The 14,501-nt window shown below is 31.7% G+C and overlaps 1 protein-coding gene across 10 annotated transcripts in view; it reads left to right on the top strand.

The window, feature by feature from the left end:
• The window catches only part of LOC126808494 (muscleblind-like protein 3), a 222,094-nt gene that overhangs the window by 139,099 nt on the left and 68,494 nt on the right, over positions 1-14,501 (top strand). For 9 of the 10 annotated variants that reach the window (XM_050533247.2, XM_050533253.2, XM_050533252.2 and 6 more), the window contains one exon: positions 11,913-12,518. In XM_050533247.2, coding sequence (XP_050389204.1) covers positions 12,321-12,518 — 198 coding nt within the window. In that variant the 5' untranslated portion in view covers positions 11,913-12,320. Of the gene's footprint in view, positions 1-7,871; positions 8,154-11,912; positions 12,519-14,501 lie in introns of those variants that run through there. The other variant, XM_050533246.2, reaches the window with a different exon arrangement.

Raw genomic sequence — 14,501 nt, 5'->3', positions numbered from 1 at the left:
AAGAGGCTATCGCATCATTGATCTTGTTATTTCTTATCTGGATGTAAATTAGGAAGTCGAGTAACCTGCTGTGACTCACTAGATTGAGTAGTCTGAGGGAGGAAGTTCGATCTCAAATACCTGGGACGTAGAAAAATGATTCTGCCTGCCGCTAGTTTATCTTTATATCTACTGAGAGTATATTTGGTCATCTTCATTTACCTGTGGTATACATCCATCTCATCTTCATTTACCTGTGGTATACATCCATCTCATCTTCATTTCCTTTGAGTATTGACTCATATAATCTTCATTTACCTTGAGTATTTACTCATTACATCTCCATTACCTTGAGTATGTACTCATCTTCATTTACCTTGAGTATTTACTCATCAAATCTTCATTTACCTTGAGTATTTACTCATCAAATCTTCATTTACCTTAAGTATGTACTCATCTCATCTTCATTTACCTTGAGTATTTACTCATCAAATCTTCATTTACCTTGAGTATTTACTCATCAAATCTTCATTTACCTTGAGTATTTACTCATCTCATCTTCATTTACCTTGAGTATTTACTCATCAAATCTTCATTTACCTTGAGTATTTACTCATCTTCATTTACCTTGAGTATTTACTCATATCATCTTCATTTACCTTGAGTATTTACACATCAAATCTTCATTTATCTTGATTATTTACTCACCAAATCTTCATTTTCCTTTTGTGTCATTAAAGCTCATTTGTTTTCTCTTAAAATCCACCGAGACTTTAGACTCATCTTTATTTAACATTTTTTTCCCTTTAAAACTTTTCTTCTTAAATTCTTGTTAAAAACAATTGTAATTGGAGAGATCTGTCAAGGAGTAAGTAAAGAATCTCTGAATTTGTTGGATAGGTATAACATCTGCTCTAAGGGAAACCTGATGCCAAACATTAGCACATGCTACACAACAATTTCACACATAACATGATAAAAAACACATCCCAAGAGCAATATTCAGCACTTGATTACAATTAAATTTATTTTCTATGCAAAAGATTGAAAACAGTTCTGTTCTGATATCCAAGTTTTTCACAAAATTGTATTTTTTTTCAGGCACACTAGAAAACGTTTAATCATCATATTTGACATTTTTAGAAAAGGCAAATTAAACATAGAATTGACAAGCCTGAATCTCAGCTGACTATTCGGTTAAAATATATTAGGAAAATTGTTGGTTTTAGCAAAAATCCTAAAGATTTTGTGTTCCTTTGTCATTTGTACTCAAAATTCAAAATACTACATAAATCGATGAGTTAATCACTTAATATTTATGGCGGTTTACTAAATCATTACCATCCTTAAAATACATTTATCCAGTAGTAAACTTTTTCTTGCTAACATGATGACGACCAGGGTGCAAACGAAATAAGGAAATACAAATTTATATAGTGTTAAGCTCAAATTGAAGTAATTAACCAAATTTTTATAAACTGAATGATTTACAACAATTTAAAATACTGATGATGAATACAAATATAGAAATTTTTAAATATTTAGGAGCTTTTGTATACAATCCGTTGTCTTTGTAAAGTCGTATATCTTTGTATATTTCTAACCATGTATATATCCTTTGTTTTTTTTCATGTATATTCCTATTATTTTTATTTTTATATACACATAGCCTTGTAAGGTATTTTATGCAATAAAGTTTTTATATGTCTCATAGATGCAATAAGATATTGTACAATATATGAACTGGACATTAGTAGGGTCTAATCTGGGTAGATGAAATAGCTTCTTTTGTGTTCTAGGTTTCATAGGGTATATAATGGCCTGTCAGGCTTCACATGTTAAAACATCTGTTGTTATCAAGCATTTTTTTAACCCAGATAATAACTTCTGGCTACATGTAGTTACTTGTCATTTGTCAGAGGTAAACAGAGCTCCAGATTCCTGATAGTAATCTAAGACTCGGAACAAAAGAAATAAAAACACATCTTTTCTGAAACAACAAAAGTTTTTGTTTATTTTGCCAGAATAAGTTGCTCAGAAATCATCAGTTCTGCATATTTCTCTTTATGCTTATTATTGGTATACAGATTATCATTAGGTGTATATGTGTCTGATTTTATCTATATTATGATTGACGAAGAGGGAAAATGACTGTTTATAATTTTGGAACGAATTGTGATGTACGAAGATTCCATTATATTTTGCACATTGAGTGCATGTTTTGGCAACAGATTCAAGCATTTGTTAAAATTCTTTACCAATTACATGTTGCTCTAATTCTTAAACATACATTATGCATGCAAGAGCTAAATCTGCCTATTGCACTTGCAGATCTTTCTTTAGGCCTCAAATGTTATATAAACTCTTAATTAGACCATAATCAACTCTCGATGTCATCGGATACTCAAGATTTTAACTAGATTAGAACAGTTCAGCCATATTTTGATTTAATCTAAAAATGGTGAAGTGCGGTGGTTGCCATTAATGCACAAATTGTGTCAAACCTCCAGCTTGAATGAAATTTTCAATAAATTCATTGTACATTATCTATTTTTGAGCTATTATAATAAGAACAACCAGCTCTTTATCTAAATCTTACATAATGTATCTTTAATGTTACTTTTTAAAAAGGAACATGTAATTATAATTACTTGACTTATTATGATGTTAGATGACCTGGTGATCTCAACTGTTGCATTATGGATGTCAGATCAGTCATTAGTTTGAATGCGGGGTCCATCCCACGATTGTACATGACAAGCAGTAGATTTACGGTCCGAACCTATATATTTTCTCCGGGTACTCCAGTTTCCTCGAACTGCTCAATAGCTCTATATGCATGCAGTTTATTGAAATAACCAAAATGGACTAGTCATGACGAATTAACATTAAACCAAATTTGCGTCCTTCACTTTACTTGAATTGAAATACATATAATATTATAAAGATATCGGCTTTAAAATTAAACCAAACTTCCATCCTTCCCTTTACTTGAATTGAAATACATATAAAATTGTTATAAAGATATCAACTTTAAAATTAAGTTTTCTATCGAGAGTGTTCTGGGTAATGATTTGTGTGTTATTATTTGTTAATCTTCTCCCAGGTTTTTGTCTACATAATATTTGTTATATTTATCAAACTATTATCAAAATTTATAAGATTTGGCAATTATCAGGTTTCACATGTTTTGAAACCAGTATTAATAAAACACTGACTTGTTAGATAAAACTGTTAGAGTGGAACACATTCACACTGATCTAATAACAAGATAATTTCTGTTTTTCTGCAATCTGTTCGCGACCCGTAACTAAGATACATCGTGATATATTATATTAAATATGTGTAAACATGTCAAGAAAAATGAGCGTAAAACTTTTTCTTTTGGCTAGGTAAATATTTGAATGTCTTGGAGACCCGACCGGGTTTGATCAGCTACTATTAAATAAATTGAAAAATTTGAAAAACCGCTTTTGTTTTAAATCTGGAATGCTAACAAAACTGAATTGTGAATCGAAATAGACTCAGTGTGCAGTTTATGGACACAAAAATTATAATTACAATTTGAAATATTTCAATTTAGAGACCTGTGTAGTTTTGTGTGTAGGGGATTTATTATCTTCTTTTCAAAACTTTCCACTTTATTATAAGGGTAATTTCTTTTCTATGGTTTAGTCATTGAGTCAACTGGCGTGGTTTCAATTCCCCCGTTGTACGTGACAAGGAGTAGGGCCGCCTGTCTAACCTCATGGGTTTTCTCCGTGTCTTCTGGAATGACCTGTTTTGTGTCGAGTGGACGTTAAACCCCATTTCTCTCTCGTGTACTGTCTCCATCAACCCAGTAAGTGCAGAACAGTAGGACCATAAATCCCATTTCATTATTTTAAGCCTATCCTACCAAAATATACGGCCTGCTCAATATCAACTGATATTGTTATATGTAATCTACACAAAATATATAATAGACTGTCATCATATACTCATAACTACCATACAGGTAGACTATTTAATATCATAAACACATAACTAACATACAGGTAGATTATTTAATGAATACATATTCAAAAACATATAGATAAAGTAGACAATATACAGGTACACAGAAAATTACATGCTCAACAAGACTTTTACACAATACACAACCTTGCTGATTATTCAAAGCTATATTTTCTTTTGTGTAAATCCTTTACGAACCAACATTAAATATTAAACGCTATTAAGAAAATATCCTATTTCTGATCATATGATGTGTCGTCTTACGTTCATGTAATTCAATATGTCTACTTAATTCTGGTGAGTAACTTGTTTTGATAAGCCTTTATTTTTATCTTGGGGGATTGGATGGCCGATTGGTTAGCATGTGCGTGCTGTTTCATAATGTCTGTCATTGAGTCAACTGGCGTAGTGTTGATTCCCAGGTTGTATGTGACAAGGAGTAGGCAAGGAGTAGGGTCGCCTGTCCAACCTCGTGAATTTTCTCCAGGTCCTCTGGTTTCCTCCCACTGCTGAAGACCGCTATGCACAAGCGAATTATTGAAATAAAATTGAACCATGGGTCAGTCCCAAAATGATCTAGTTTGTGTCGAGTGGACGTTAGCAGTCTCTCTCTCTCTCTCTCTCTCTCTCTCTTTAATAAGAAAGCCTTGTTCCAATAGATATCTGACTCTTGTGTTCTTCCTAGATTAACATCTAAGCGATCTATTATTTGGTTTATCAATATTCATTAAAATGACTTCTTCTTATTTTTTCTCGATTTTGAATTTAAAAGTTTATGCGCTATCTTTAAAACTGACATTCGATTAATCAAACTAGTAATCTGTTGTCAATAGGAGTGGCCTATAAACATTATATCTGTCATAAATTATTGATTCTATAAGAGTTGCTCAAGTAGTTTATTTTTTATATCTAATGCATAAATTAGAGCATATTGAGCTGAAAAGGAATATGGCTTCCTTAAACATACATTATGCAAGAGCTAAATCTGTCTATTACAGGTCTTTCTTTAGGCCTGAAATGTTATCTAAGCTATTAATTAGACATTAATTAACTTATCCAGACCATAATCAACTCTCGATGTCATCGCTAGCCTGCGATCTTTAGTGGATTGTGAGCCCATTTACTGCATAACTTTCCTTCACGATTTAACGATTAAATGCAAAATCGAGACTAGGCTGTTTATCGTACTGACTTTAGTAATGATGATCAAGGCTAGCCCGAAATTTCAACCGCTTAGTTCTTGGTTCATAGTGGATCAATTTGAATGAAATTTTCAGCAAATTACCTTTACATTATCTAGTTTTTAACTATTATAGTGAGAACTGCCAACTCGTTATCGAATCTCCCATAATGCATCTTTAAGTAAGCATGAGAGAATATTCGGATATTCCCTTGAATTGTGAGTTATAATTGAGATAATGAAATGGATATTTAAGTTGTTCAGAATACAACAGGATGCTATTTCTAGGTTGTAAATTAGGATAATAAAGAAGCTGTTACGTGTTAGACTACAGTGAAATAACATTCATCAAGATTAGACATCTTAAAGGTGTCATTATAAACATTTGATTCAGTTATTTGAGTAACCATATGCTGTATGATAATATGGTGTACAATATATCACAACTGCTATATATCATTTCATGTTTTTAGTAGGCAAATTTATTTCTCAGAGTCATGGTAGTGGGGTTGGATGGCTGAATGGTTAGCACGTGGGCACTGTATGGTGTGGTTTTGATTTCCTGGTTGTATGTGACAAGGAGTAGGGTTGCCTCTCCAACCTCGTGGGTTTTCTCCGGGTTCTCCAGTTTCGACCCACTGCTAAAGACCCTTACGCGCAAGCAAATTATTGAAATAAAATTGAACCATATGTTAGTCCTGAAATGACCTAGTTTGTGTCGTGTTGACGTTAAATCCCATTTCTGACACCAGTTGCCAATGTGACAGTGTATGTTTAACTTAATCTTTTAAGCTAAAAGATAAAAAAAAAAAAAAGACAAAGAATAATTGATAATTTTTCAAATAATGTGACTGGGTATTATTAGAAATTTAACGATGTCCATTGTAAAGTTTATTGTATGATTTATGTAAATTCCCAGGCCATTGAAACAGAAAAATATGATTGTTACTGTGGCTATATCACTTAGAATAAATCTTCATTAGTTGGTTCAATGTTGTAGTCATGACAAAGTACATCCATTAAGATGGATAAGGTATATACTTATTAAAGACTGTTGCCTAGGATATATGTCTGCTCCTGTACTAGTTTGCTTTAAAGTTTTAACTACAGCACATGTAGTAACATTTCCTTTATCTCTTTACGTTAAGACACACTGACTTTTATCATAAAGTAACCGGTTTGATTTTCATCTAACCTGATAGATGACCCTATGATGAGCTATATAAATCAAATTAAAGTTTACTGGTAGGTGGTCGAGAAGACTGGATTTGTCACTTCCAACAACAGCTAAATGGTTTTAACAAGATTACTGGAGTGAAGATAACGCTAATATTGTTCATTGAATTTAGAGAGATATCATGGAGAGATAACTCCTGTCATATACAATTTCTTTAATCTATTTGTATGAGTTTGTAATGTGTGATGACACATTTACATAAATATTAAAGTTTGTCCTACATGTGATAGGGTGTTTATTTTGTTGAGAAATGGTCAAGTCAGTAAGATATGGTGAGTCTCTCATTGTTAATTGTTGGTCTACACAATTTTATTTTCAGAAATTAGGAAATAGAATTACTAAACTGATACGTGAATCTAATCAAACTGAATGCATTACTTTAAGTTGACGTTAAATCTCATTTCTGACACCAGTGGCTCAGGGAATTTGGAGCTGGTACACAATCCAGGAGGTCCTGGGGTTTCCAGCATGATTTCTCCGAGCTAGAGCGACATCACGAAGGGCCTGACAAGTAAAGGTGTCTAGTAGTTTTGATAGGACCGAAAATCGAAAATCACATGTGTGTACTTGTGGCCTTGCACATAAAATAAATCTTAATAGTTGGAATTTGATAGGGGGGTTGGGGTGGCCTAGTTATCTAGAGTGTAACGCTTCGACCTCTAGCTGGCCGGTTACCTCTGGCTTGCGGTTGTGGTTTCGATCCCTAGTGTGAGCGTATGTGGCATGGAGATAGGGGCACTTCTCAACCTCGTGGGTTTACTCCAGGTACTCCTGTTTCCTCCCACAGAAAAGACCCCCTGTGCGTGGGCTAAGATAATAAAAATGAAAAATAAGACAACTTGTCTGCGATATCACCTTCGGTGGAAGTGGACATTAAACACTAAAATCAACAACATGGAATTTGATAAATAGTGGGCAGACATGCAGCTGTCTATGCAATGTCCTCGCATAGAACACTGTCTGAGGATGCCGTCATTAATAACACTGTTGGTACAGGAAATTAGAATGTTAAATCCCATTTCATTTCATTTCATTTACAAGGGAATTTTGAAATATTGCAAAACCAACATTATAAATATAAATGATTGTTTTGGGTAAATATATATATTATCTAGTGGTATTTTTCTGAGAAAGGCCTCGGAGTAATGTGATATGAGCTGTTGACTGTAATTTTTCTGGGAATTTCCATTATTCAATAATTTCTATATTATAAAAGGAAAGAATTGTTGTGAATATGAAACTTATTGCCTATGTAATATTTCCTTATTCTCGATAATCTCTCCACACAAAGTGTGAATGATGTACACTTCACTCAAGATATATAATATTCCATTTCCTGTCTTTTCAACATTTCACAATATTAGTCATCTTTAATGTCAAGACGTCCCAGATTTCAGTGGCGTGCTATTGTCAGTCGGCTTGTTTACACAGTCAGCTCAAAAAAAAAAACGTATATATTCATAGCCAGGGACCACCATTCAGATGTATCACACTGATAAAATAGGATCTTCTTATCCTCGTAACTAAGGAAATGGTCGATATAATAACATACAAAACCCAGTCATGATACTAAATTTTAGATAAAAAAAAAAAGGACTGCGTAGGATGATATTTGGCGGGAGGCTTTGACAAAGGGGTCACATTTGGTTAAGCAACCAGAAAAGTGCTTCATTTTGATTGGAGTATAGTGGGATCACATGTGGTAGATATTATCAGATTTCATTAAGGACAACTATGACCATGTGATACAGTAAAGAAAAAGTGAGTTGAACTTAGTTTAATATTTGTTTAGTATATCAGTAGATATAGTATAATATACTGATACATGAACGTTCAACAGTTTTGTTTTAATAAGTTACTGATCGTAGATATAGCTTATATATAGGCTACATTATATTATATATTATTATAGAGATATCTTTTGTAAACGTTAAAAGTCAACAAGATTGAGGTAGATTTATGTTCATAAGACGCATCTTTATAAATTAATAAAATGCCAACTTTTAAATATTTTAAATATATAAAATATTATTTGAAAATATAAGCAAAAGATCGATGATTCTTTTCCAAATTGTATTCACGAATAACTGTAAATGTATGAATTAGCGACTTGTAAAATGTCAAATTTATAAAATATAATTCGAAAAATAAGCAAAAAATCAATGACTTTTGTCCAAATTGTATTCTAAAGTAAATGTCTACTACCTAAAATATATAATTTGAAAAAAAATAAAAAAGTGAAAAATCAATGACTTTTGTCCAAATTGTATTCTAAAGTAAATGTCTACTACCTAAAATATATAATTTGAAAAAAAATAAAAAAGTGAAAAATCAATGACTTTTGTCCAAATTGTGTTCCAAAGTAAATGTCTACTGTATAAAATATACGATTTGAAAAAAAAGAAAAGAAAAGTGAAAGTTAGATGACTTTTGTCCAAATTTTATTCAGTAGTAAGAAGAATTATTCCCAAGATTATTTAACTAAGCATTAAAAACGTAGCCATTAGGCACCAAGTTAAAACAATGAATCTCGCCAATGTCCACATAGGATTACGGTGGCGGCAATTTTATAAGAAACGATTCGAGAACAAAGAAATGAGCTCGATAAGAAAAAACGTTGAGGACAAGACGACCGCAGAGAATTTTGGTTGAGGTCTAAGTTGAAGAGCTCTAGGTTTAGCGTGTGTCAATATTTCATGTGTACCCCTTGTTGTATTTATCCTGTTCATCGTGTCAACATGTAGATTTCCTGTGGAAAGAGTGCTTCAACCCGATAACATGTTTCAGTTCGTGGTAGCATGTCCGCTATTATTCCCTTCCCCAACAACAACAGTATTTTAGAATGACAATATTATTGATACATCATGATGTTTAGGACTGGGATCAGATCAAACAATACAAATATATATAAATAGATTCAAAACTATTGATATGTCTTATAATGATTATATTTTTTCAATGTTTAGCTAAATACATTTTTTGTTCTGGTCCCATTCTCTTGTTTGCCATAAAAGATATGGTTTTTAAAAGTTTGGAAGTGGTAAGCCATTGTCAATAATTTTTTGAGAGAAGTTTTTAGTAGCAGGATTGATTTACCTTCATATATAATTCCAAGTTCGATTAGTTGTTATGTTGGAAGATTTAAAAAAAAAAAAATGGATTGAAAAGTGTCAATTTCAAATTTTATGATTAAATAAGTGCCTGCTTACTTATTTGTTTACTTTCATTTTATTCTGCTCTAGTTGTTGTTTGCTGTAATAGTTAATTGTTTTCAAATACCTGCCCGATGTGACACCCCCCCCCCCCCAACATCCCCCCGGAACCCAAACAAACCCTCCCACCTAAACCACAAAACCATGCATCCAACAAACTACTTCGAACTATGTTTTATTAAATATAAAATCAGATCAAACCACTACATGTATATGAGATCAGGATATATCGTAATTACCAATAACTTGTATATGTACCTCTAACAGTGTAATGATTAATATAATTAGTAAGGCTGATCAAGTTCCTTTTTGATCCTAAACATTTGAAGCGTTCACTTTGTTATATTAAAACATATTCATCACAAAAGATTATGGAAGATTAAAAGCGGCATAAAGCAGATCAAAGAAAGTTGATTTGAAAGAGTTCAATCATTCAAATGATGTACATCTTCTTTTTGTCCGATTGTGTCATTTCTTATCGGATATATATATTAAAATATGATATCAAACATTTATTCTTCAAAGTTTTAATGTATTATATATTTTATGAGTATAAAAGGCTTGTCAAAGCTTTCTTCTTTGATGGAGTGACCTCTTGCACCTTCATGATAAATATTAGGAGGAAATGTTTTGTTTGAACAAGTTTACTGTATGAATAACAGTGTTATTGTTAAAATAAATGCATTAACATTAAATTTTAACATAATATTATATTGACTATATCTCGATCTTTTGTAATATTTATCTGACCTGAGTAACTCACAGTTGTAATATTTGTGTGACCTGAGTAACTCACATTTGCTATAGTATACTAAAATAAACCCTTTGGTATTATTGTTGTCCTCTACATTATAAGTTATTATGAAAACATAGATATATATTTATCTATTCACAATGTTTCAAAATGGTTATATCAATTATAAATAGGTATACAACTTGTATTCAGCAAGGTTCTGTTTTCCCCACGTGACTGCGTATTAGCAGCATGAACATGCAAGATTTTAGTGTTGTGGGATAAAAAATAATGATTTATCATTATTTGTTTTAATTTGGGAGTGTCTACAGTAAATAGATTATCTATCTAGGAGGTGTTTAGCTTTTAAAGGTGAACTTTGGTGACATTTAATGGTATTAGATAGGGTGGAGGGAGAAAACTGTGGGACAATTTGGCTTGTAAATCTTACAATTTCTCAGTTGCTATATTTGTCACGGTAAAGTTGGAGACTTGAGTACATATTAGTGGTGTTGATAAAACTGCACCTTTGCATGTTGGCAAGCAATTTGTTCTAAGGATGGGTGTTGACAGCTATTTGATTCAGGTACTGATTTGCATCTCGAATATTTATGATTTCTATTCAACAGTGTCCTGTTTCAGACAGATCTGATAGGTGTTCCAAACGGATCTAATAGATGATCCAGATTGTCTTCATAAAATGGGTTTAAAAACTCTTTAACCGCCTTTTTAAATGTATTTAAAAACACTTTTAAATTTGAGAATTTGGGCAGTAGACGACTTTGATCAATATTTAAACAGAGATAACTAGTCCTAAAAATATGTTGGGAAAAAGAATTAAATTTGGTAGTTTGTGACATTATGGCAGCTCTGACATTTTGTATGTTTACAGAAAACGTCCTTACTCTTTTCAAATCATTTAAAAAAAAATTATGATTTGAAGTAGACCCCAACTCAATTTAACCTTGTAGAGTACAGATTTAGTTAACTGTTTAGCTCGTCTATCATGAGTAGGGGTAGTTTTTGTTGGTCAGGGTGCAGCGATTTTGTGCAATCTGATCTAGATTACGAACTTTATCTCTAATCGTATGACATGTTACTTCCGATAAAGTCATATAAAATTGATTCTTTTTTTGTTTTTTTTTTTTAATTCTACATGAACAGGGAAATTCAATTAACAATATCTGTGTTAGTTTGAATGCATTTTGTCAGTGATTTTTTAAATTTTTTTTACAGTTTTATGTACCAGTGTGCGTTGTCCGTGTCAAAGGTCACATATCCGTTTCGCGTAATTAGCTGTAAAACAAGAGTAATTCCCCTTTTGCATATGCAGTCTTCAGTCACATCATTAAATACCAGCTCGAATCAAAATTATAGAAGTTTACATAAATATTCCATTAGCGCTATAAAGCAGAAGACGAAACATTGAAAAATACATCGTATGTATGAATAGTCTCTCTACAGCGTAATTTTTTATGCAATAATGGAATAACAGAATTTATTGTAATTCAATATTGATAATTGCATTAATTGGTTTATTTATTTTCTAATTATTTTTTATTTTTTATTTTTCAGATTGGTTAGCGAGTCAGGGAGGAATTACAACAAACCATAACTTGTGTCTGCTTCGCTGTTTTAAACTCTGCCAATTTTTAACCCGTTAGTTTTGTTGAGAGTTTAATATAAATTCAAGATATTATTAGTCATTAGATTTCTATAGACCGTTTAGGATTCTACCAAGTGGAGTCTTCATTTTATTAAACAGTGGTTTCATTTGTGTTTCATTTTATTAGTGGATATTATTATCAGTAGATACGTACATATATTTAATTAGTGCTATATAATAACTTTTAAACTGTGTTATACGAACAAAGTGCTATATTATTTTTTATCGATACTGACATATTTATTTGTTATTGTTTTATTCGGTTCGACACCACACGTCTTTCAAACATTTTATTGAGATAATATTAGGTTATTGTTATGGCCATGGTCAATCCAATGTTAAATCTGGTTAATAATCCTAATGTCAAGGACTCCCGCTGGCTGACCTTGGAGGTCTGCCGTGAATTTCAGCGGAATAAATGCACACGAACGGAACAAGAGTGCAAATTTGCACATCCTCCGCCCCATGTTGAAGTACAAAATGGTCGGGTGATTGCTTGCTTTGATTCCATCAAGGTAAGTTAATTTTTCATAGTATTCACAAACATCACACAAACACTAACCAATAGATTAAAAAAAAACCCAAGGAAACATCCTTAATACTGGTGGTTGAAAGAGAGTACATCAAGAGAAGATAATTAAAATTTTGAAAGTATACGTGCACTTTTTCGGAATTTTAACCTATGGTGCATTGCACTTTACACGAAGTGCATTAAAAATATTTAGTGACAGAATAATCATAATTTCTAACAGACCCGTGTTGTTTCTTTAAATATTTATTTGCTCTCAAATGTGTTGTGTACTTCCATGTCAAGGTTGTTTCTATAAAATAAGTTACGATATTTTTTTTCCTCGTCACCACTATATTTGAACGGATGTAGTTATAGACGGTCATTCCACAACATTTTATGTCATTTCGAAACTAGATTTATAATGATTATAGGCTGTTTGCACAGTCCTTCAAATTTATGTCATATTCCTCGTTTTTATTTCTCTTGACTTTCTCTCAGTTAACAAAATATTCTGAAATATCGCCAAAGTATGACTGGTATTGAAATATGAGAGGCCAATAACCGTTTGACATTTTCAAAGATTAAAGAATACTTGAAGAAAAAAGCTAGTCCACATTTCTTGAGAAGGAAACACCCAAATTTCTTAGCTCAACTCTTATGACACTGATATAAGTAAATAAATAGAGATTTTAAATAAATAAAGACATTTATTTCAAGGATTTCCTGAACATGTCCATTCCAAAGTATGGAATGTTTCACAAACTTAAAAGGGAAGAAGATAAATGGGTGTTCACATGCATCATGTACAGATCTGTATGTGTCCATTTTATGATGATATAAATAGGTATATGTATTATTTTGGTGGTTAGATTATTTTGTATCAGATAGAGAGAGAGAGAGAGAGAGAGAGAGAGAGAGAGAGAGAGGGAGAGTTTAACATCCACTCACACAAACTAGGTCATTTCTAGGTCATTTCTGTGCAGATATGTATGGATTTTATGATGATATAAATATAAATATATACATAAAAAAAAAGTAAATGCATCCATTCAAGATAATTATTTTATTGCTATTTTATAACTCTGAAAATTGTCGGCAATAAAATAATCATCTAGAATGGACCCATTTACTTTATTTTACGTATATTATCTACTTCTAACGGAATCTTCTAACTACTTGTAGATATAGAAGAAGAAGAAACTTTACTGCATAAAAAACTTTACAAGGTTATGTGCATATACAAATAAAAATAATAGAAATATACATGAAACAAACAAAGGATACATACATGGACATAATTATACAAAGATACACAACTTTACAATGACATGAACGAAATATATACAAAAGCTCCTAAACATTTTAAAATTTCTACATTTTTATTCATCATCAGTATTTTAAATTGTTGTAAATCATTCAGTTTATAAAAAATTTGGTTCATGAAATAGAATTAATCTGAACAGTTCTTTTCTTTTTTTGTCATTTTTCTTTTTTTGTCATGTCTTTTGCAATTTGTTGTCAAATGAATTTCATCTTCTACCTCTTGACATCTATTACACAAACGATCGTTAATGTCTAATTTTAAACATCTCCCTGTTTCAATTTTCAATTTATGTGTGCTTATTCTTAGAATTGTTAGTGCTTTTCTGTGTTTTCAAATTCTTATCACATATTATTTTGGTGGTTAGATTATTTTGTATCCGGTAGAGAGAGAGAGAGTTGACTCAGTGACAGACCTTACGATACAGCGCACACATGGTAACTATTAGACCATCCAACCCTCCCTATATTCGGTAGAGAAAATCTAATAATATTGTCACATTACACCTCTTTATTAATTTACACACTTAAATTTTGGGGCGTCTATGATCCTAAGTTTCAAAAATAAACCAAATACATACATTTATTCACATTATTAAACTGTAAGGATTATCCGAGGTATTGAATTGATATAATATCTTCTAGAAACTAATTTGAATAAATCTTC

This window comes from Patella vulgata, chromosome 1, assembly GCF_932274485.2.
Source record: "Patella vulgata chromosome 1, xgPatVulg1.2, whole genome shotgun sequence".
Classification (NCBI taxonomy): Eukaryota; Metazoa; Mollusca; class Gastropoda; family Patellidae; genus Patella; species Patella vulgata.
Note: the sequence above shows the minus strand (reverse complement) of the source record. Positions and strands in the feature narration are given on the sequence as shown.